This window comes from Trematomus bernacchii, unplaced genomic scaffold, assembly GCF_902827165.1.
Source record: "Trematomus bernacchii unplaced genomic scaffold, fTreBer1.1, whole genome shotgun sequence".
Classification (NCBI taxonomy): Eukaryota; Metazoa; Chordata; class Actinopteri; order Perciformes; family Nototheniidae; genus Trematomus; species Trematomus bernacchii.
The window spans coordinates 47,795-70,952 of record NW_022988007.1 but is presented as its reverse complement, the minus strand read 5'-3'; the positions used below and the strand labels follow the sequence as shown (position 1 = coordinate 70,952).

At 38.4% G+C, this 23,158-nt stretch overlaps 1 protein-coding gene across 1 annotated transcript in view; it reads right to left on the bottom strand.

Annotated features, from left to right (window-relative positions):
* Nucleotides 1–7,637: 7,637 nt before the first annotated feature.
* The window catches only part of kirrel3a (kirre like nephrin family adhesion molecule 3a), a gene marked incomplete at its 5' end in the record, with an annotated part of 52,199 nt that continues 36,678 nt past the window's right edge, over nt 7,638–23,158 (bottom strand). Inside the window, 5 exons of the mRNA XM_034117355.1 lie at nt 7,638–8,114; nt 12,947–13,033; nt 13,761–13,870; nt 20,218–20,286; nt 21,438–21,545. Of these exons, the coding sequence (XP_033973246.1) occupies nt 7,638–8,114; nt 12,947–13,033; nt 13,761–13,870; nt 20,218–20,286; nt 21,438–21,545 (851 nt within the window). The remainder of the gene's footprint in view (nt 8,115–12,946; nt 13,034–13,760; nt 13,871–20,217; nt 20,287–21,437; nt 21,546–23,158) is intronic.

Sequence of the window (23,158 nt, the reverse complement as noted above, 5' to 3'; positions counted from 1 at the left end):
AAAATAAACGTATTTGAGATAAGTTCATAACAAACGTAACGTGGGAGAAAATATGTTTCTAGAAGATATGTAGAAAATAAACGTATTTGAGATAAGTTCATAACAAACGTAACTTGGGGGAAAATACGTTTCTAGCTAAACGTAATTGAGAATGCAGTTTAGTTCTGTGGGAACGTAATTTTTAGGAGACAGGGTTGCTGCTCTGCATTCTGGTTCTTACCTGGCTTGCTCGGGGCTTGGCAAGCGGTTTGATGTGTTTAAAGCAGGCCACCTTTCCCTCTAGCAATGTGCAGATATAGGACCACATTTATCTGGAAACTTGGTTACTAAGGGCATATTTTAGTCTTCATCATCGATCACATTTGTTTTATATAAACCAATTTAACAAATTAGGCTAAAGGGTTTTTCAAAAACGGAACAAAAGACCTTCTGTCCTTAGACCCTTGCAGTAGACAAGGAACACTCCCCAAAAGAGAGGCCTCAAATTATGTTTTTCTTAAGTTCTCCCTGGTCTTGCATAACAAGAACTTATGTTTGCGCTGCTCCCATTATCATTCTACTACAGGGGGTAAAACAGCGATGGTGCACATGCAAAACAGAGACACACAGATAGTGGAAGGGTAGAAGAAATCCACATGATTTTCTCTGCAACAGGCTTATACCCACACTCTCCATCCGGTGAGTCAGACTTAAGTTCCTCCTGATAAATCCCTTCACAATCAACAACAGATGTGCAGGTGTAAAAAACAAGTATTACTGTGAGGCAAGTATTCTCCCGTCAGCTTAAGGCATTATTTTTAGGATGTTGTTGTGTGATAAAAAACAAGACGCCATGCTCAGTCTTAAACTGATCCACAGTATGGCAGAATTTAAACATCAGCAGAGCAGCCGAGGAGATTTTGAGTTGCATGTCAAAGTCTGTATTTTGTAGCCACATACTGTGCACGACTGTTTATCCATTGATGTGTTTTGCCGCTCTTTATCACACACAAGAAGCTGGCACAGACACACAGAGAAGCTCAACGGAGCCTCTCTAAATGCATGTTTGTGTTGAACATTATTCCACCTGCTGATCCTCAGGATCCAAGACGCAATCTCACAAAGCATGTCTGGCAACCAAGATAACAGCAGGAAGAGGTACAACATCCGGATAGTATACAACTACAGGTTTTAGATGCCTTGTAAACAAAGGCTCTAACAACACTGTAAAAACAGTTCCGATGGTGAAGTCAACAAAACTCAATTTTTTTATGTAATTTACTTGCCCTAAATTATTTTTTTTCAATGTGCGTTTAAATAAGTAACACTTAAGTAACAATGAGAACATGTTTTAAGAACTCATTAATTTGTAAATGAATATCACATTTTCTGAACTTTCTTATAAATAAGTTTTGGAAAACTTCATACAAATGTTTTTGTCAACGCCACGGTCATGACACGCCCTCAAACGAGAATACCGCGGTGTGAGACTTCCTGTTCCTCTTTGCAGCGATTCTTCAGCAGTTGGACACGTGTTTGCGTTGGATCCTCTTCAAACCATCGTAAAACAAGTAAACATGCCACCTGAGTTATTAATTACTGCTTTTTAACTAGTGTTATTTACTTTTCTTGTATTCACTGTTTTGAACGAAACATCAACATTTTAATGCATGCCAGCGCCATTACTGCTGTTAAAGTTAGACTCAGTCCTGTCGTGCCCATGTAGTCTATTTTTTCGCGCAAAGGGTGTTGGGCAAAGTTTGCATCAAGTGCTTACCGACGCAATTCTGTTAAAAGTGGTTAAGTTAAGAGTACGTATTAAGAATCAACTCCGCAAACTGTTCCCCTGTGCCTCTCTAAGCGTTGGCCGGGCACCGTGATGCGGCCGGGGGCTCAGAGGCTCTCCTGCCGTGCATGTTGTGCGGTAAAATACCTCCGCTAAAACTATTCCCTACTACTTTATAACCCAGCGGTTATGTAAGAGTAAGTCACTAATGCGCCTATTTGATATTAATTCCTCTGTATGTATTTCGCCGTTTGTTCTACTGTGAGCAATTAATTATCTCTCTACAATCTTAGATGTGTACCCAATTTAAACTCATAGTCTGCAGTTACAGCATTGAGTTGTTATTATACAAAATTAAGTGCAAACTATATTTTTCATGCTTATGCAACGCTATAGATGCAAATCCATGTTGGAATCTGCAGGAGAGTTAACGTTAGCTCTCAGTAGCCAGTGACGGAGGTGACTTCAGTCAGGCGCAATTCAGTAAAAGTGTGTATTGGGCGGTGTAAGAAATTCAAATCAATATTGAATGACGTAATTTAGCTTAAACACACAGTAAGCTTAAAACTGTTTTATTCTGAAAACATTTCTGGTTAAGTTTACTTTGAAAAGCTGTATTGAAAGGCGTTGCCGTTGTCAACAGTGACCATTTCCGGTTTTACGTTAACAACGATTACAGCCGTTAAAATGCATTAAATAAAAAGTCATGAATGAGTATATGAGGAGAAAAGGCGTGTGGAGTTATACAATGAACACACAACGTCTAAATCCTCTGTTATGCGCGATATCGGACATCGGAGAAAGAGGAGGGCGGACCCCCTACGTCACAGCCGCCATTGAAAGGAGGAGCCAAGAAATAGATACAGGGTGTTTCTCAATCGCGAGTACGCTTGCTTGGTAGCACATGTCTGCCGAGCATCTTGCTTCAGAAGCGAGTCAAGAATACTTCCTGGCATTCGGAAAACGAAGTGTGGAACACGCTAGCAAGTGTGCAGGTGTGCGTCATATGAGAGGCCCCGCCTTACATCTTCCGCCACAGATTTGGGGAAATTGGTCCGTGCGCAAAGCATTGTGGGGATTTTAAGACCGTGGAGTCTACTCATGTGCAGCCTCGATATTTCTCCAAACGGAGTACGCCGGGCTCGGTAGATTTCCAAGTATGCTGGAGATTGGAACAGTACTTCGGCGGCACTCGATGACGTAGTATGCTTGAAATAGTGGCTCTGGAGCAGCTTTACTCGCGATTGAGAAACACCCACAGACTGGGGACAACGGGATCTCAGTCTCTTCTTCACCCCGCTGACCTCCCCACCACAGCTGTTGTCCTGTCCCGCTCTGTTTGTTTCAGAACCACGCTACTTAATTAAAGTACCAATTTGAACCTTTTCAGAGACTCCATTAGTCTTTTATTTTACCTTCCTCCTGGACGCGAGAACAACAAACACAATCCAACAGCGGGGATGCATTTATAACGTCAGCAAGATGTGTTCAATGTAGTACAGTAAAATTCAGTCTTTACCGAGAAATATCAATAAGTACAGTTTTATTAAGGAGATGTTTTACCACAATATAAAGTAGATATTAGACAGTATGCAAACGAGATAAAGGAGTGTATATTGAAGTAAATAGGATCTGCTGTGTAGAGAATCATGGAATTGTACTGGTATCTAACAATACCATCCTTAATAAATGCCATCCTTATAAATATATATAAATACATTACCGTTTTAAATGATACTTGTGTTTTAATTATGTTTGATTCCATTAATTGAATTAAATATGTTTTAATGAATTCTACTGAAATGATTGTTACATTGTCATCATGTAACTATTTTGTTCTTTTATTTGCCTCACCAGAAAACAGTCACACCTCCTCTTGAAGACATTTTGCCTCCTGCTATGGACTTCAGGTTCACATTAGGTAAGCCCTTGAGTGTGTCAGACTAAAGTTGTTGTTTCAGAGGTTAATTCAAGACGTGTTATGTTTACATTCTAATAACGTGCCTTGCCCTTCATTCATGTAGACTGGCCTGCGCTCTCACTTATCAAGATAAAAGTTGAAATAATCGTCTGTTCTTATTTATTCTAGGACCCATGTGCCACTTTATATACATCTCTGAGCATGAGGTGGGGTTAAAAAGAAGTAATTGGACATTTTATTAACTATATCAATATCATGACTATGTGGTTCATTTTCTTGCAAACCAGACTTTTTTTTGATGACTTAAACCCCTTGTAATGCATGTGAATAGCACCTCTGTTACCGTCTGTTAACAGCTAATGTAAACTGGCTCGTTATGTTTTCAAGACGGATTTGATTTTAGTTTTGAGGAAAACACATGGTGGGTCCTGATTTGTACTCAATTTAGTGTTTAGTTTGTATATACAGGGAACAGCAGAGGTCGAAGTGCAACAGGCTCGTGATGCACAGCATGAAGTTATACGTTTCCCACGAGCCAGATGCAGTAAAAAATAACCATCAAGTAATAACCATGTGTCTCCATGTATGTTAATGTGTTGTGCTTTTAAACAAACTTGTTACTGTTTTATGAAAACTGTTTTGAAATAATCAAATTTTAATGAAATGATTAACATGTCCATAACGTTCCCTTTTTTTGTAGTGTATTTGTTTAATCTGCAATGTTTCGATGCTATCAAATATTTAAACAGTTGGATTGAAATCAGGATGAGTTTGTCGTATATAGGTTCCGGCAACTCAATTGTGTTTTATAATTTACTTTATTTATTCTTGTCTTATGTGGTCTTAGCAGATTGTTATTTGCATTGGTTACACTTAATATCTTGGCTTTTAATTGTAGGCTCAACTCATCTTTTCACATGCAGAAAAAATCACATTAGTGAGTTTACCCAACTCACTAATGTTCCCAGCTTGGAACCACTTGACACATATTTTTTAAGTTTTACCAAAGCAACAGTTTTTACAGTGAAGGCTGTACTTCTCATTCACCAACAAAGAACTTCAGGTATAAGAGAAACACATTTAAACAGCTTTAGAGCTGAGCATTTGTGTTTTGCCAATGAGAAAACATTTAGAAAATTAGGATAAAATCGCATGTCTGTAGTTCTCCATTGAAATTCCCCAGATTGCTGTGTGAGACAAAAGTAACCAAAGCTTGGTAAGATGGATACTCTACATAGCCATCTACAAATAGGAAAAAAACATAATGCAGTTATGTCAACTGCTACCTACCAATATAGTTGAGCAGTATTTTAGAGTTTGTAGTCATTACTAAGCCTCCTGAAGGCCACTAGCAAACACTTAAAGCAATAATAATTAAAACAATAAAAACAATGAGATAATTATTGCTGCAAACTAAAATATATTCTAATCTTAAATTATTTATTAAAACATGGAAGACCACAGACAAAATTGTCCGATTTATCCAAAAATATTTAACACTCACATCAGACGATATGAACCAAGAGCAAGCCTTATCGCACTCTTTGCTACTGTTAAGTTATACATTTTATTTTGTTCAATTAGCTTATTACTGGTTAGTATTCATGTCTATGTATGTATACAAAAGTGGAAATACACCATCGATCAAAGTTCACCTGTGGAAAAGAAAGACATATGGGACACAATGAGGAGACTGAGAGAAAATAAAGAGAGAAGGTGATAGAGATGAGAGAGGAAGAGCAGGTTCTGGATAGCATTAGCATTATGTCCCTGTGCTGTCAACACAAGTGAGGAGTCTCAGAGAAAAGGACAGGCCGTGAATACAGAGAGAGGAAAGAAGGATGAGATGTTAAAGCCACGGATGAGAGGATATGAGAGGTGGATCATTCCCAAGTATTTCACATTGACAAACAAAAACACCTACATTGAAGTAGCATTGAGGTATATTTAATGTTCTTTAATCAAAACACAATGTTGGCACAAAATCTTTCTTTCTGTACAGTAATGTATGTTCACAACAGAAATCCCCGAATGTAAGGTTCATTGTATCACACAGTAAGAGTGAGCCTAATACATTTATTGTTTAAGTGCTTAGTTATAACAGTACATCAACCCATGCTTTTCTGTTATATTCATTGGTAGATCATGAGTGGAAATGCAATGTACTATTTTGTGCTTTCTTTGCTCCATGTACATCGATTACTGACAATATTTAACCTTCTTATTTGCCTGTTTCTAGGCTGTGTCACGCTGAAGTTTTCCTTCATTTGTATTAGCCAGATACAGTCTTGGTAACAGCATGATTTCAGAAAGTGCTGCAGAAATAAAAATGTTTGCCTTTTTACGGCTCCCTCGTCTCAAAGTCCACATTATTTTAACATGCTGGATGCATGAAATAAGGTCTGTGGTTTACATTAGATTAAGAGATTATGCACAGCCATGGGCATGTAATGTAGTTTGCTTATAGCCGTTAGCTTTCACATCTGTTGATTACATTTAAGCTTCAAAAATATAAAGCAGTGTCCATATTTGGAGATTATCCGGCTGAACAAGAGAACCAAAACCACAGATCTTATTTTCTGCAATATTCCAAAATACAATAGATTTATCGTGGGAGCCCTTGAGATGCTAACTTTAGGGTCGGCCTACAACAATCACTGCACCACTCTATTGAGTGGCTGCTTTGACTGATGGCCTATTAAAATGCCCAGGCACTCACAATTATTCCAGACAGACTTGTATTCATTTCTTCATTGAAATATTGATGTTTCTGGTCGTACATGAGTTTGCACATCCTTTTTTCATTGTTCTTGAGTGCAGCAGTCTCATTGTCACCCTTCAAAGGTATATTAGCATTTAGCGTCCAGCTCTAGCATTCTGCCTCACTTAAAACAGCAGGCATCAAAGTCCCCGGAAGATCAGAAATGTCAGTTGGCAAGAATCTCACTTTATCTTTCCCCTTTGTCATTCGGTAGTCAAAACACAGTACACAAAATGCTGGGTTTTACAGAGCTCTAGTGTAAACAACACAATATCAGCAAATGAATGGAAATGACAAACCTGCTCTGGCAGCTAGAAAGTGCTTCCCAGAGATACAGGACACACACAAGCTGCAAGTGTCTCACATTAAATGGGAAAATTACAGACCTCAATACCCTTTTACTACACTTGTAAACATCTTAAGGTCTTTTAGGAGGCAGGGGGGGGGAGGGGGGGAGTTGCCTTCGTGTGTTTGAGAAAGATGACATGTCCATTTCTCCATGCATTCTGTGATCAGTTGATGAGAAATTATCCATCGCATAGCATACACTGAAAGGCAAGGAAAATCTCACAATGTCTGAAAAATAGTAGCCGTTAAAGAGCTAAAACAATGTACAGGACATTTACAAAAGAGGAATCAATTTCTAATACAGCTAGCAATAACCGTGGTTGTTGTGGTAACTGATGTACAGGAAATGAGTAACAGGTTTTACTGCTGTGCCAGCTCATATCCTTTTTTTCCTTCCAAGGTACTCAGAAGAAAAGCCATTTTCTGATTTTTACAATACAGCAGCTGAGCTCACAACACCCAGAGTTTTCTCATTAATAAAAAAAACTGCTTGTTACTTCTTTTTTGTCCAACAATACCGCTGCCCCTAGGTGCTTATGTTCAGGTAGTCTGTCGAATGAAAGAAAATGAGAACTGCAGCAAGCTACAGATTTTTTTTTCTTATGAGCAGAAACAGACAAATGATTGTCAATATTTTTTTTTGTTGATGGCTCATAATAAGAAATCGCACTTTGATTCCAGCAGGTTCATCAAGTCAAAAGTTGGCATCTACAATTCACATTATGTCCCACTGGTGTAATACCAATTGAGCACTGGAACAACACCCTTCATCTGTGTAGGTGAAATGGCTCTTTGGAACATCACTTCCATCCTCATCATGCTGTTCAGGCCCCCAAAAACGGTTAGACGTGGGTCTGCATGCGTTTCTGCAGAGGCCTGGTGAGGTCTGAGTTCTGAGAGGAGGACTGGGAGTAGTGGGAGGAGGACGAGGCGGAGGTTTTGCTGTCCTTGTCAAACTGCACGTAGCCTTCCTGCTTGCTGTAGCTGCTGACGCTGCTGTCACACTGCGTGTCGATGAAGGAGCTGGAGTCGCTCAGGGAGCTGCGCTGGAACTCCCGCTCGCACAGTTCGATGGAGCTGCTGCCCATGCCCAGGACGAAGCGCTGGCTGTAGTCGTACAGGCGGTTGGGCGTGGCCCCCAGGGTGTTGTAGATGTTGGTGAAGGACATGCCGGTGGGCACCCGCTGCTTGCCCAAGGTCATAGTTCCAGCAGGCGGGCTTCGGACTAAGTCGGGAGTCTGGCTTTGGGCCAGGGACATAGTGGGGGTGGGTTGGTTCTCGTTGAAGGTGTTGACACTGTAGTAGCCATTGGTGGGGTCCTTGTTCATGTAAATGAAGCAAAAAAGGACAATAACCTACATTATTGTTGTTGCCTTCAAATGAATCGAGGCTTTCGTTTCGTAAAACACGGTGCATCTACACTGAAAATCTGAAATGTTGACTTTAATTAAATTATTATGTCGGCATATTTCACATAACTATATTAGGTTAGTTGAAAGCAATAGCATAACGTTTAAATAACAAAGATAAGGTTCAACTTTATGTTATTGCTTTCAACTAACCTAATACAGTTATGTGAAACTTGTTGACTACATTTAATGAAAGTCAACGTTTCAGTTTTTTCAGTGTATAAAAACTCACCACACAATAGACAAGGGACTACATAACAAACTGTTTTTCTCATCTGTTACTTTCTCCTCTGAGGATCAAAGTAGAATCACAAACCGTAATTATATGGGATGTTGAATTAACAAAATAAATAAACAGGCTAACATTGATGCAGAGAACATACTTTACTAGTGTGAAGGACCTGCCGTTGACTTATCTATTCAGTTAATTGCTTCTCTATTCATCTTTCTGTGCAGCGTGTGGTCAGGATATGTTGATACATTTGACTGTTTGTAACTGCTCTTTCTGTTTCTCTCTTTTAATACCATGTGTGGATATGAACTCACTGCTGCTCTCTGCTACTGTATATACAGTCTAAGAGGGAAAAGAAGTGAAAAAGCAGCTAAATGCAGTTTCCCCGCAGCAGAACTTATTAATATCAAAATCTTGTTGCCAAGAAACTACACTGAAAAAACTGAAATGTTGATTTTAAGCAATAATATTATGTTTAAACTTCATATTATTAACCTAATACAGTTATGTGACATCTGTTGACATATTACATTTAATTAAAATTAATGTTTCAGTTTTTTGTATCCACATCACAAAAAAGATTTAAAGTGTACAACTCATCTAAACAGAAAGTCAGACTGCAGGCATACTGTATACAGTACGTAGCTGTTAACAGAGCTATCTCTCAAAAAGAACATCATTATGATTTGTACTGAGGAGGAGCCTCAAAAGATTATTTTCTTATAAAAGAATAATACCGCTGAAAATCCAGGTCGAGGCCCATGGCTCTGAAACGTCTTTTTACATGAAACAAAACTGCCTCATTTAGGAGTTCCCTTAACTTAAAGCTGTAATTTCCACATTTATCAAAAAATGCAGCTCTGAGTAGAAAAAGCCGTCAAACAGAGCGATTACACCTGGATTTTGGATCACAGACAAGGACCAAAAAAGCAGAATTAGTGTAGTACAGTAGAGCCTTTCACCTGTTTCTTCCAGAAATAAAGGTTACTTAAAATGTATTTTAAGTTAAATATGTATATGATCTATGTCTGTCTATCAATAATGAGCTACGACTTACAGTTAATTGTACAACTGTGTCTTGTAAAATGACTAAATAACCTTAAATTATGGGTTTGTAAATATACTCAGTAGTCTGGTAATGAGTATACCATTTCATTCAAGAATTGTGATTAGTTTAATGTAGACACTTGGCTAAGGTATTGTATATTAAGTAGGCAGAAAGACTTGGCTTACAGCTTGATTGAATTTCAAAGTGTGTGACCTAAGCAAATGTGAGAGAGTGGGAATGTAGTTGTGAAAGCTAGAATGAAGCATCTCAGCATTTGCTGCCCTCATGGGCTCTCTACACATCACCATTTCTTCCTATTAGTTAGAAAGTCAAATAACAAATGTAACCCCCTTCTGCTGTCAAAGGAATGTGTCAAAACTAGTCAATGGTACCATTCCACAGCTCAGCAGCTAATTGGCTATCCAGCCATCAAAGGGCAATGCTCTTTTTTCCCTGGTGGATGTTTAGCTGCTCATTCAACAAACCAATGCAACACAATGAGTCCATGTTTGACCATTTGAACCGTTCGTTTGTGGTTCATACGTTGTTATGCAACTATTTAATGAAAAAAGAACTAAGAAAAACAAAACGGTGTGCAGGTATTTTTCTGTATTTCGTAAAGATTATTGTTTACCCACACTTGCAAATAATGAATGCTTTGCCTCTTCTTAAAAGCCCACACGCAAAGAAAGCGTTGAGGAGAAGGCCAATGTGGGCTGCTTTTAAAAGCCTTGAGCTCTTTCATTCTTACATCTCATGTCGCTGTCTTGCTTAGCCAGTGCCAACACTTGAAATAAAGCAATTTGATTGCCTACTGCAGTGATTTTCAACCACTTTGCCGTTGGAAATGTGTCAAATTTGACAAAATCGGTCCACAAAAACATTATTTAATTTGCCAATATTGAGCTTCTTTGCCTGCAACGCTGTGACTGGCTAAGTACTTAAATACTCCTCCATTAGGCAGTAGGTAGCGCAATAACAACCTTGTTAATTTAGTTGTGGTGACAAATCTGACTATTTGTTCGCCTGGGTAAACAAACTGAAAAAACAGGTAACATTTATGAAAAAATCACAACGGTGTATAAGAGCTCTCAAAGCTAGCTACTTAGCAGCTGAACTCTTAACCAAATGGAGAGACTGTTTAGGCTTCAATGTGTTATTGTGTAACCTTTTAGGTTGTTGATGTGTGGCAGCAGGTTTCTTTTAATAGGTAATAGTAATAGGAGTCACGGCTTGGTCTTCAGTGTGTGTGGGAAGAGAAGCATGGTGTGCTGCAGTCAACATCATTACTGGCTAACTCATTTCTCTGATTCAGATGTGACTGTGCTGAGTTTTAAATGACTACGAGGCAGTAGAAAGAACATGCTTGACTAAATGAGAGTAATAAGAGCCTTATCAAACCAGACCTAAATCATAATGCTCCTGCTGTAGAGCTAATGGAGAAATACAGATATAAATAACTTTATCTCTTCCTACTAATTTTCCCAGAGGGTTCAATAGAAAATCAGCAGGGAGAGGCAGCCATTTATCTTCCTCTCCGTTTATCTCTCCTGTGTATGTCGCAACCTGCAGGCTATTGGACAAATTGAATTTGTGAGATCTTTTTGGACAGGCACTAGACTTGGCATTTATAAAAAAAAGTAAAAAAAGAATGCTGTGTTAGTTGTTCTTAAGCCTTTGTAAAATGAATTAACCTTTACATTTATGTCTTGAACACTAATTTCTGGATTATTAAGATTGATGTGCTGTTGCGGTAATCTATGCCTACCATATATATGTCCATATATATAATATCAAATGGCTAAATTAGTCAATGACTATTAAAAGGTGTGAACATCATTTAACTAAGATGACTTTAATCATTGGAACGCCCCCGCATGTGTTGTGCTGTCACTTCTGCTAGCATGTACTTCTTCACATTACACCAACAGGCAGTGGTGGAAGAAGTGTTCAGGTGCTTCACTTGAGTAAAAGTACCAATACATTATTGTCAAAATACTTCATTACAAGTAAAATCCTGCATTAAAAATATAACTTAAAGGGGACCTATCATGCAAAATGCACTTTTGTACGTCTTTTATACATGAATATGTGTCCCCGGTGTTTCAGGGAACTCACCAAGTGTCAGAAAACACAACCCTCTCTATTTTCCTCCATACCCAAATCTCTAAAAAAGGGGCTGCAACGGATCTGATAAAAACTGATCCAGATTTGAACACGTTACTGACGTCAGGACGGTGGCGCTACGGCTATTGGGCCAACTCCACCAATCAGGAGGAGACAGCCACGGCCATTGCCGTTCGAAAGCGCTGGAGACGCTGTAGTACATATGCCAGGCCTGTAGGTGGTGCTGATCTCACGGCGAATTGTAAGTGGCTACTGCCTGAGATCGCATGCTGTGGTTTTATTAAATGTGCCAACTGCTAGGACTGTCTTAGGGAAGATAGCATTTAGATGCGCAGCTCCACTGTCCTGGAATAGTCTGCAATTAAAATGGAAACTGAGCAATCTGGTGCCACTCAATGTTTTTAAAGCTCGGTTGGATGCTACTCAATCGGAAGCTGTTGGTACCTGTGCATGTGGATAGTTATGTAAATTGTAATCCCTGTAATGCTACTGTATGATGTCCTTTTGTTGTTCTGTTTATGTTTTTAATGTTTCATGTGGAACCTACTTGAGCAGGTCTCCCTTGAAAAAGAGGTCAATGATCTCAATGGGATACAACCTGGATAAATAAAGGTTTGAAATGAAATGAAGAATCAGCCCTTGCAAAAACAGTGCTAAAAAAGTGCAATTTGAGCAAAATGAGGCATGGCTAAAATGCATGATCTGTTTGGTATTTTGAAAAAAAAAAAGTATAAATATGCCTTATATAGGTATGGTCCTACACTATATTATTCAAATATAGCATGATAGGTCCACTTTAAGGAAAAGTACAAAAGTATTATCAGCAAAATGTCCTTAAAGTATACACATTTAAAGTAATAATTGTGCAGAAAAATTGTCTTTTCTATGTGTGTAGACAATTATATTTATACATGTGATATTTCTAGATAATATTGTTGCATCAAATAGCATTTCACTGTTGTAGAAAAACACAGTTCTGATTGACTTTTTGTGAAATATTTAAATCATGTGACTTAAAGAGTAAGTCCAATAGTTGTATTTTTAGAGATACATTTTGTTGAAAGTAGCTAAAGGTGTTAAATAAATGTAGTGGAGTAGTAGTATAGTAAAGTAAAAGTACCTCAAAATTGTACTTGAGTAAATCTACTTAGTTACTTCACACCTCTGCTAACAGGCATTGTTTTTATGCAGCTGCATAATGTGCAGCCACTTCTTATTGAACGCTTTCTTCTTTGCCTCGGCAAATAAAAGGCTAATTGGCTCTCTGAAGCTCAGCCATCACATTTCCCGCTGGATTTCCTGCAGTTGACATTTTGCCTGAATATTCTCACCCACCTTGATGTGCTGGAACTCCTTCTCTTCCTCCTGGAGAACCTCGAGCTGCTTCAGCACGGGCTCCTGCTGGAATTCCCCGCGCTCAATCTGCAGCACAGTTCATATAAAGTTAATAATAAGGCTTTAGTGGGTTCACAGCGGACATGTTGGCGTTAAGGTGGGAATACAGATACACACATTTTCTGGGAATGTCATAAACTAAGTGCCTTTTGGGACAATGTGCATGCTACTATCTGAGACATTCTGGGTTATTAAATACCCAAGGAATGCAACATTTTATACCGATTGATAATGATTGATACTTATCTAAGATACTGTTAATAACAAGTAAGAAAGCAATAACAAGAAACTGGTGTAAGGCTGAGCCACATACTAAAGAACAGTGGATGGATATTATAAAAGAGGTCTATATAATGGAAGAAATGACATACCAACTTGCAGTGAGAGGGTTAGTAAATGGAAGAAATTGAGCTTTTATGACACAGTGGAAAATGTCCAAGGCAAACTAATGTATGCTTTTCAAGAGACTATACAATATGCAACCCTGACAACAGCAACTTGTAACCATGGCTGTTCAGTTTCAGTTTGATGTTTATTTTGTTTTCAATATCTTTTATTTATGTGCTTGTTCTTTAGTGCTCTACCTTTGACATGTACAATGTTTTTTGTTGAATGTACAAACAAAACTCAAAAAAACTAAAGTAAAAAGAAAGAAGGCTTTGGTAGTCATAAATTGTGAATACTGTAGACCAGACAGCATGAGAGAATGCACATCAGTGATGACAAACGGCAGCATCACACAGCATTCCCTCACCATCATCTGTTTGATGCTCGTGTGCTCCTCGCTCTCCCGCGCTGCGTTGTGATCCTTGTGGACGATCTCCACTCGAATGTCATTTTTGACTTTACCCGCTCCTTTGAGACCTGAGGAGAGGGAGAGACGGAGCGGCTGATTGGAGGAGGCTGATGATGCATTGTTCTGTAACCTACCCTGTCCGTCTATGTGCTAATGGCAGCTTCACAACCAGCGTTTGAATTGCAACAAGGGTAATGAAGACTGTGGTGTGTACCCACACTCCCCCAGCCTGCAGTGAGACCCTCACTCACTCACTGGGGAGTAACGGAATATATGGAGCTAATTTCCTGCCATAACTCCACAAACAAACTAAACAGGTTTTACAAATGCCTTATGATTCACTAACAAACACAATGTGGTTTGCAAATACAAAACACCATCTACAAACTAATGAATTTAGTTTTGCAAAGAAAAAACGTATCTATCAAACAAACACATAACATTTTTCTAATAAATCATGTTTCAGAGACAAATTCAGCTTAGGTTTTACAAGTACACAACTTTTTTTTACAAGTGCACAAATTTGTTTTACAACTACAACACTTTGTTTTACAACTACAAAACTTTTTTTTACAAGTATACAAATTTGTTTTACAACTACAACACTTTGTTTTACAACTACAAAACTTTTTTTTACAAGTACAAAACTTTTTCTTCTCACGGCGGAATATTACTGCCAAAAGTCACGTGACTGGAATATTACTGCCAAAAGTCACGTGACTGAGTCACGTGACTTTTGGCAGTAATATTCCGCCGTGGTTGTGCTCATACACACTCACACATGCTCACTCACACATGCTCCACGGCAGCAGGGGGCACTACTGAGTCCATTGGGAAGGCGGGAGGTTGAGCAGAGCATGGAACAGCTCTTGCCAGCCTGATCATGACAGCGGTGTTTCTAGCGATCCAGCATCTGAATTTAGCGATCACAACGAAAACAGCCAAGACACATATTGAGCCCAGAAAATGAATGTTCTTAGGGCTGTAAATATAATAAGCCTTTGTCTAAAATAGACAACATTGTAACTAAGGAGATTTAAACTATACAGCGATTCTGCACTCGGTCAATCAGCTGCTCTTCATTTTCTTTCCTGCTATATTCAATGAGTGATACAAATATTTTTTACCAAACGTTCTGAATAAAACTGATACTGTTGGACTCGGTACTAGTTGACTGCTACCAGAAATAAAAGGAAGTACTTTACTGTGTACTTTGTGAGTAATCCTCTGTCAGAGTCCCCTCCATAGTACATAATGCATGTTTTTTGCTATCTTTGATGAATGATAAAAGGGTCATTCCAGAATTGGAGGACAATTTAGACACCAACATTTTTGAAAAATGAACCTTTCATTTGATTATTTTTTGTTATGTATTTAGGAAAAACAGATAATAAACCATAAAAAAAAGTGATTTGCCCAGCTAAGGCATCAAATGTATATTTTCCAATGAAGAATTAACCCTGTTACTCTAATTATAGTAACAGGGTTGCAAGTAACAGGGTTGAAAATCAATGCTAATTTTAGCTTTTACCTCAGGAATTAATGCTAGCTGCACAATGTAATGCTATTGTCAAGGAATGGACACACTTTATATTATATTTATATTTATATATATTTAACAAAAGAAAGATACATTTGAAATTAATTTGTTTTTGTCTCATAATTTGAGTAACAGGGTTGCGTTTGTATGAGTGCCACACTCCTTCAAGAGTGACAAGATTGGAAATATATTACAAATAAAAGAAAGGACTTAGTTTTGGTCTACCCATGGTAGTAGCACATGGCTTGCTGATGTCCTTTCCACTGTGTCATGCGGCAAACAGTTTTTTCACTTCCTCTGCCAAGCTAAAAAGGTTTCGGTAACAGGGTTGCGCGCATGTTGAGGGACACACCTTCTGTGCAAAATTACTGTTATTTAAAATGTGTTTATGATTTAACAAATTGATTTTACCATTACAAGACACATATATCAATAGAATAATACCAAAAAAGTAAATAAAAACCCTATTTTAAATGTTATAGTTGACATGCAAGTTGGTCACCAAGAAGCTGGGACAAGAGAAAAGGGCAATTTTAGGGGGTGTTCGAGAGCTATTTGATATTTTAAATAATATTTTGAAACCACTTTTTCTACAACTTTATATGCATCTTGTCTCAAGACAAGTATATTTAACACAACAAGTGCATGTCTTAGCTTTTTGGGCATGGATTATTAGATTTTTTATATGGGGGACATGAAATGTCCTCCAATTCTGGAATGACCCAAAAATAAAATGTTACCATTAGTTCTTAATGAAATTGATACGGTTTGACTTTGTATTAGTAAGCCTACCACTAACAATACATTGAAGTACTTTTACTGTGTATTTTTTTGAGAAATACTCTGTCAAAGTCCCCTCCTGAGAACAAAATCAAGCCACTTCTTCTAAGTTTGATGAGGGAAAAAAATATTTTTTGGGTGATTTAATGGGTGATGTAACATTAATGACAGACATAATATGAGGTCCTTGGCACTCTAGAGGGGTCATTTTGTGATCATGGGGCATCACCCTTACAGCATCAGGACAATATCATATGGAGTCAGATACTGGAAGTGGGCTGGAGGCGTTAACTGGGACTGATGGAAGGATGAGGCTGATGAGACTGAAGAATCTGCGAGGAACGAACTAGCGGCAGAGGAATAATTATATATTAAAAGACAGCAGCATCATAAGAGGGCAACCATGTGACAGAGTGTGTTACTTTGCTGAAGGATATTTGTGACCAGCTATCCATTCCAGGCCAGACTCTAAAGACTTTCCAAGGTGTGAAAATGCTGCTGCCGGAGTACTGACTGGAAGTATTGCTGATATCATGTCTACCATCCTCTTAAAATACTCTGTCCAACAATATCAGTCTCAGGAAGAAATGTTTTTTAACGCTTATTAAAAGAAAAACATGCATTCTTGTACTCAGGAGGGGACATTGACAGAGGATTACTGGAAAAGTACACAATAAGTACTTCATAGTACTTGTGGGGGTAGTTTCAGTAGTACTGAGTCCAACAGGATCAATCTCACGAAGAACTAATGGCAACAAAAAAGAATTCCCTCATCAAACTTAGCAGAAGTGGCTTGATTTTGTTCACAGGAGGGGACTTTGACAGAGTATTTCTCAAAAAATACACAGTAAAAGTACTTCAATGTATTGTTAGTAGTAGGCTTACTAATACAAAGTCAAACCGTATCAATTTCATTAAGAACTAATGGTAACATTTTATTTTTATCATTCATCAAAGATAGCAAAAAACATGCATTATGTACTATGGAGGGGACTCTGACAGAGGATTACTCACAAAGTACACAGTAAAGTACTTCATTTTATTTCTGGTTGCAGTCAACTAGTACCAAGTCCAACAGTGTCAGTTTTATTAAGAACTTGTGGTAAAAAATATTTGTATCACTCATTGAATATAGCAGGAATAAAAATGAAAAGCAGCTGATTGACCGAGTGCAGAATCGTTGTATACAGGGGCGGACTGGGACAACAAATCAGCCCGGGACTCTCGACCGGCCCACTTCGGTACCGCCGGCCCACCTCGGTACCGCAAGTAAGCGGCCCACCTCGGTGGTGCCGCAAGTAAATACCGCGAGGAAATTGTCGACGGGGGGGAAGGGGGGGTGAGCAGTGACTTATCCGACCGGCCCACTTCAGTACCGGCCCATCGGGATTCGTCCCGAACGTCCCCTGGCTGTATATATAGTTTAAATCTCTTTAGTTACAATGTTGTCCATTTTAGACAAAGGCTTATTATATTTACAGCCCCTAATAACATTTATTTTCTGGGCTCAATATGTGTCTTGGCTGTTTTCGTTGTGATCGCTAAATTCACCTTGTTTATAATATTATCACTATAACACCTGTCATCAGACTGGCAAGAGCTGTTCCATGCTCTGCTCAACCTCCCGTCTTCCCAATGGACTCAGTAGCGCCCCCTGCTGCCGTGTAGCATGTGTGAGTGAGCATGTGTGACTGTGTATGAGCCAGCCACGGCGGAATATTACTGCCAAAAGTCTCAGTCACGTGACTTTTGGCAGTAATATTCCAGTCACGTGACTTTTGGCAGTAATATTCCGCCGTGAGAAGAAAAAGTTTTGTACTTGTAAAAAAAAGTTTTGTAGTTGTAAAACAAAGTGTTGTAGTTGTAAAACAAATTTGTGCACTTGTAAAAAAAAGTTGTGTACTTGTAAAACCTAAGCTGAATTTGTCTCTGAAACATGATTTATTAGAAAAATGTTATGTGTTTGTTTGATAGATACGTTTTTTCTTTGCAAAACTAAATTCATTAGTTTGTAGATGGTGTTTTGTATTTGCAAACCACATTGTGTTTGTTAGTGAATCATAAGGCATTTGTAAAACCTGTTTAGTTTGTTTGTTGAGTTATGGCAGGAAATTAGCTCCATAGGAATACATGTAACAGGATTATGTAATCAGTAATAAAAAATGTTTTAACTGTATTAACTTACATTCAAAAAGTTGTAATAAGACTGATAACTAGCAGGAGTACAATTTTACAATACAATTAAAACATTTAAAATAAAGAATGATAGATTGAAAAAGCTCATTTCCACAGGACTTTTTCAAGTGCGCCTGATTTGATGAACAAAAGTACTATGTATGCTTTTAATTCATTTATTAAACTAAAATAACATCTGTAGGCATATCCTATAATTTATTCTGGTGTCTTTACACCTATACTGTATTTGCTATGCTTTTGTTCTATTCACAGTTCTGTTTAAAAAAAGAAATGACACATTTTTGGTAAAGAAAATATATTGATTTCTTATTTTCTAAGGTCACGTTGTTCTGTTAAAAACACCTTATTGATGTTTCCTTTCTTTTGTCTTTATTTGCATTGCATTCAATTTTAAGGGCAAGTAATCAGGTTACATTCGTTTTATATTTTGCACTTAGATTAGGTTACTTTTTCTCACAGGTCATTAATAATTGTAACAGAATACATTTTTATCGTCACCCCTGCTTACTAAGCACTTGAACACTCACGAGTGTTATCCAGAACCCCACAGAACGACACTGATCAATATCTGCAATCTAATAATGCAGCTGTTTATAGCTGGCCCAGCAGTATGGATATGAAATGCCTGACTCTGGCCTGACACTATGATGAGGTTACTTTATCTCACAGAGGCCACAACAAGCTTACTGTATGTAAAATCATTCGGAGAATACTGCACTTATTTTTCTCTTTCGGCACTCTGAAAGTCTTTAGATAGAAACTGAAAGGCTTGTGCAGGCTGTTCTTCACTTTGCAAATGTTCTCCCAGTACTATGGCTAATATTAAACTAATCAACTAGCATTCTCTTGGTACAACATTGCTAAGCGGTGCAAAGTTACAAAGTGAATATTTCACATTAAATGAGAAGGAAACAATAGCTTCAAACCAACGCTTCAGAGCAGGAACACAGCTTCCCTCGGGGTGCACTTTCATGTTTTAATCTTTGAATGCTTGTTATCCAACTGTTTCATAGCACGCTTTATACAAAGTACAAGAGTCTCAAACATGTTCTCTAAACTTCTATAAACTATTTATAGTAATATAATAGAGAGTTATTGTTTTTAGCAACAGACTTAAATTCTAGAAAAAGGCTTCCACTATTGGTCAGTAGTTACCTTGGTTGGTGGATCAGGTGAATTTGATTGGCCAGCTTGTTACTAAGGCAGGTTTGTGTAAAGCCTGCTGTTATCACTGAACAAAGAACAAGAGGCTCTTTAGTAACTGTAATAACAGACTGCCCACACATTACTCCTGTAACTAGATATCAAGTACTTCACAAGTGCCATCATTATTGTTTTAATTATGCAATACAGACCAACAAATACATTGCCTGAGGCCTCCAAGAGAAGCTGCTGCTGCCTAATTATGAATTACATTTAACAAAGAGACATGACAGGAAAAACATTCATTCAACTAATCAACACAGATTCATTCCCATTCATTTAACTAAGAGACACAAATAAAAACAACTGATTGTCTCCGTATTGGCCTCATAATAGTACAGCTCTGAAAAAACTGAAACGACAGCAGGTTCCACTATGCTGTCTGATTTCTACCGCCTCTGCTCGTTCAGAGCCTGAAGCTGATTCTCACTGAATGATGGGGAAATCTCATGTTGAATTTAGATATTTGTCATAAGGGCTTATTCTTTAGTATGCATTGGAAATATGTTGTCACCCAGAGAAGGACTATCTCTGCTAAGGCTTATATAATTTATTTGCATTACTTGAGGGTAACATTTGAATTATTTAGAATAATATTAAATACAGTTGGCAAAAAGACTCAACAAGCCTCTGCAGTCACTGCCCATCAAACTGCAAACATTGAATCATTCTCACACTCTGTAACAAAGGCCTTACTCTCTGGTTTCACATCCCTCTGGCGCGAAAGAGACACGGGAAGAGAAGACATGACCAGATGGACATCCTCTGTAGACAGAAACAAACACAGAGGAGTTAGCAGACACATCTCAAAGCTCTGTTCCCTCTGATGTTCCCTCTGATGTTCCACTCTGTTCCAGTGACAGAGCTACAGGCCACCAAGCTCTGGAAGGACTAGCAGTGATAATGTGGGGCAGGAATTCATGAACTCCTGCAGTGAAGGAGATGTAAACAGAGGAAAAGTCAAATATCTTTAGAATAAGACCAGAATGACCCTCTAAGGGCTGTGCGGAAACAGAGCTGGAGGTCAACTTGGGCACGAACCCAAATCAAGGAAACTGAACAGAAGGATGTTTAACATCAGCTAACGCTAGCAGATATTTCTCTGTGACACTGTAAACCATAGAGTGGTGCAACAATGATGTTATAGTGATTGGACCTAATACAGGGAGCTCCCATGCCAAACAGCAATGGAATCTTTTGTAATAATGCAGAAAATAAGATCTGTGGCAAAACACGTTTACAATACTTAGACCTTTTGCTAAGCAGGATGATCTATACACTTTAACACCACTTAAGGATTTTTTAAAGCGTAAATGCAATCAGCAAGTAAAACGCTGACGTTAGGCCATACTAAAACTACATTATAGTCACATGGCAGTGTATCACCAAAGCTGAGCAAGAGGCGGATAATGTTTGGCGTGATGACTTTAATTAGTCTGATTTAGTCACTTGTTAGCAGCCGCTGATTTAAGACACATGAAAGCTTCAGACAGTTATCAGTGGAGTGTTTGCTGTCATATTTTATGTCATAGAACAAAACTCAAAATCTCTTCAGCTTGTGTTGAAAAAAACGTGTTAACTTTGAATCAAGCAACACGAAGTGGTACAATGTCTTAATGTGTTTATGTATAAATGTGTCTATGCATGAGTATGTATGTGTATATGAAAATAATATAGGTGGGTGTACAGGTGTGTATGTATATACATGGCTATATATATTATTATTCTTTGGGACGGTGAGAAACAGCATTTAGATCTCCTTTTTGTATCACACAAACAGAGAAATTGACAATGAAGTGGACTCACTGACGAGGTAAAACATATCATGATCAGGATTCATTGCCACCATTTAAAAAAACTGAATGAAAAATGAACAAACACTGTGTTTTTGATGTGTTTGTCTGAGGGGAACTCACTCCGCTGGAATCGGGTGCAGCAGTAGGCGCCGAGGGTCCCCAGGAGGATGGAGAGGGCGAGGAAGGCCCCCACCCCCACCCCGATGATGACCGCCAGCCGCAGCGTCTCTGCACACACACAGCAGGACCTTTCAAAGACTAAACTGAGCTGCTTCTTCTTTTTCATGCTCTTTTACACACACCAACACACAACCACACACACGTCATTTGTTTTATTATTTATGAGGCCAGTGTTTACGCTTTACAGGCTGAGAACAATTTCCATCAACACACAGGCCTCTGCCAAAGCTTTTGTTCAATATCTTTCTGTAGATATCATGATAGGAGCTCTGGAAGCTTTCCAGCAGGGAATTGTGTGTCCTTAAGTGGCTTTGACAGGCCGGCCAGGAGACATAATTCAAGAGAGAAGCTTTAAAGACCAAAGTTATAGTTTGACCTTCATTGTTCAGAATGAGATTTGGAAGTGATGCTGAAAAGAGGAGCGACTCAGACCAGGCTTTTGCTGGAACTCAGACTCTTTAGGGAAGAGCAGAACAGCTTACACTATTTCAGGATTATACAAGTTTAAATCTTGAGAATCCCTAACAAAACAAATCAATTTCACAGATAAGATGATTAAATATGGATGACTTCAACCCTACATCGAAAGTTATCTCAGGTATTAATCACACTCAGGAAAATATTTATTTCCTCCAGGAAATAGACAGATATCACTCTGTCACAACACATTAGTGCACTTATTGGACTGGTCTGCAGAGGCCAGGAAATGTAATGTCCTAAAATATCTTATTGACACAAATGAATAAATGTAGAGTTCTATGCGATGGTCTAGTATATGAACAGCTCATGTTCAATCTCTGACGAAGGTTTATTTTAAAAGTGATATTTGCCTGACCTTATTGAATTTGTGGAGTTCTTGACAAGCGATATGGAGCGACGCTTTTTTGAGTCAATCCACATTCTGGTAGATTAATATATGTGCATGCATGCGGCCTATTTCAGCACCTCTATTCAGCTGTTGGAAGTCGGAACATATTGAATCTCCACATATCCCAAAAAACTCAGAGTGTATGTTCATAATAGTCAAGAAGACAGACTCTCTTCATCCTTTGAGTGAAAGCCAACTGCTTCCAACTGCTGTTCTTGGCAGGACCCGCCCTGTGTAGCTCGGCAGAAGAATTACACACTGTTATAAAACAGTTTCAGTGTAGTACTGACACAGCTCCTGGGTGGGGGGCTTCACTCTGGCAGCAGGGGCTTCTCCTCCGGCCAACACCAGCTTCAGCTGCCCCAGGCCCAGGCCGTATTAATCACTGCCAGAGGAAATGTATTCCACTTTTTGCAGCTGCTCAGGTCATCGCTACTTTTATTTTAATTTAAAAAAGCTTTGGGTTAGAAAGAAAAAGTGATTGTAAAAGAGTAAAGGTGCTGTACACTTCAGAATCATTATTTGATCATGTTTTGAGTCATCAATGTTTCTCTCTTTGTGGATATTATCATTTATAACAAATTGTGTATAACACATTTTATCGTGATATTACGGTATTGTGAGTTTTGGTATCGTTACATCCTAGTTGGCAGCATTAATACAAAAACAAATGTAACAAAAGTGTGTATTCTTTTTTTTCTGTTCATAGATAGATAGATAGATAGATACTTTATTGATCCCAAATTGGGAAATTCATGACTTTAAAAGATTGACATATCAGAAAATAAATGCA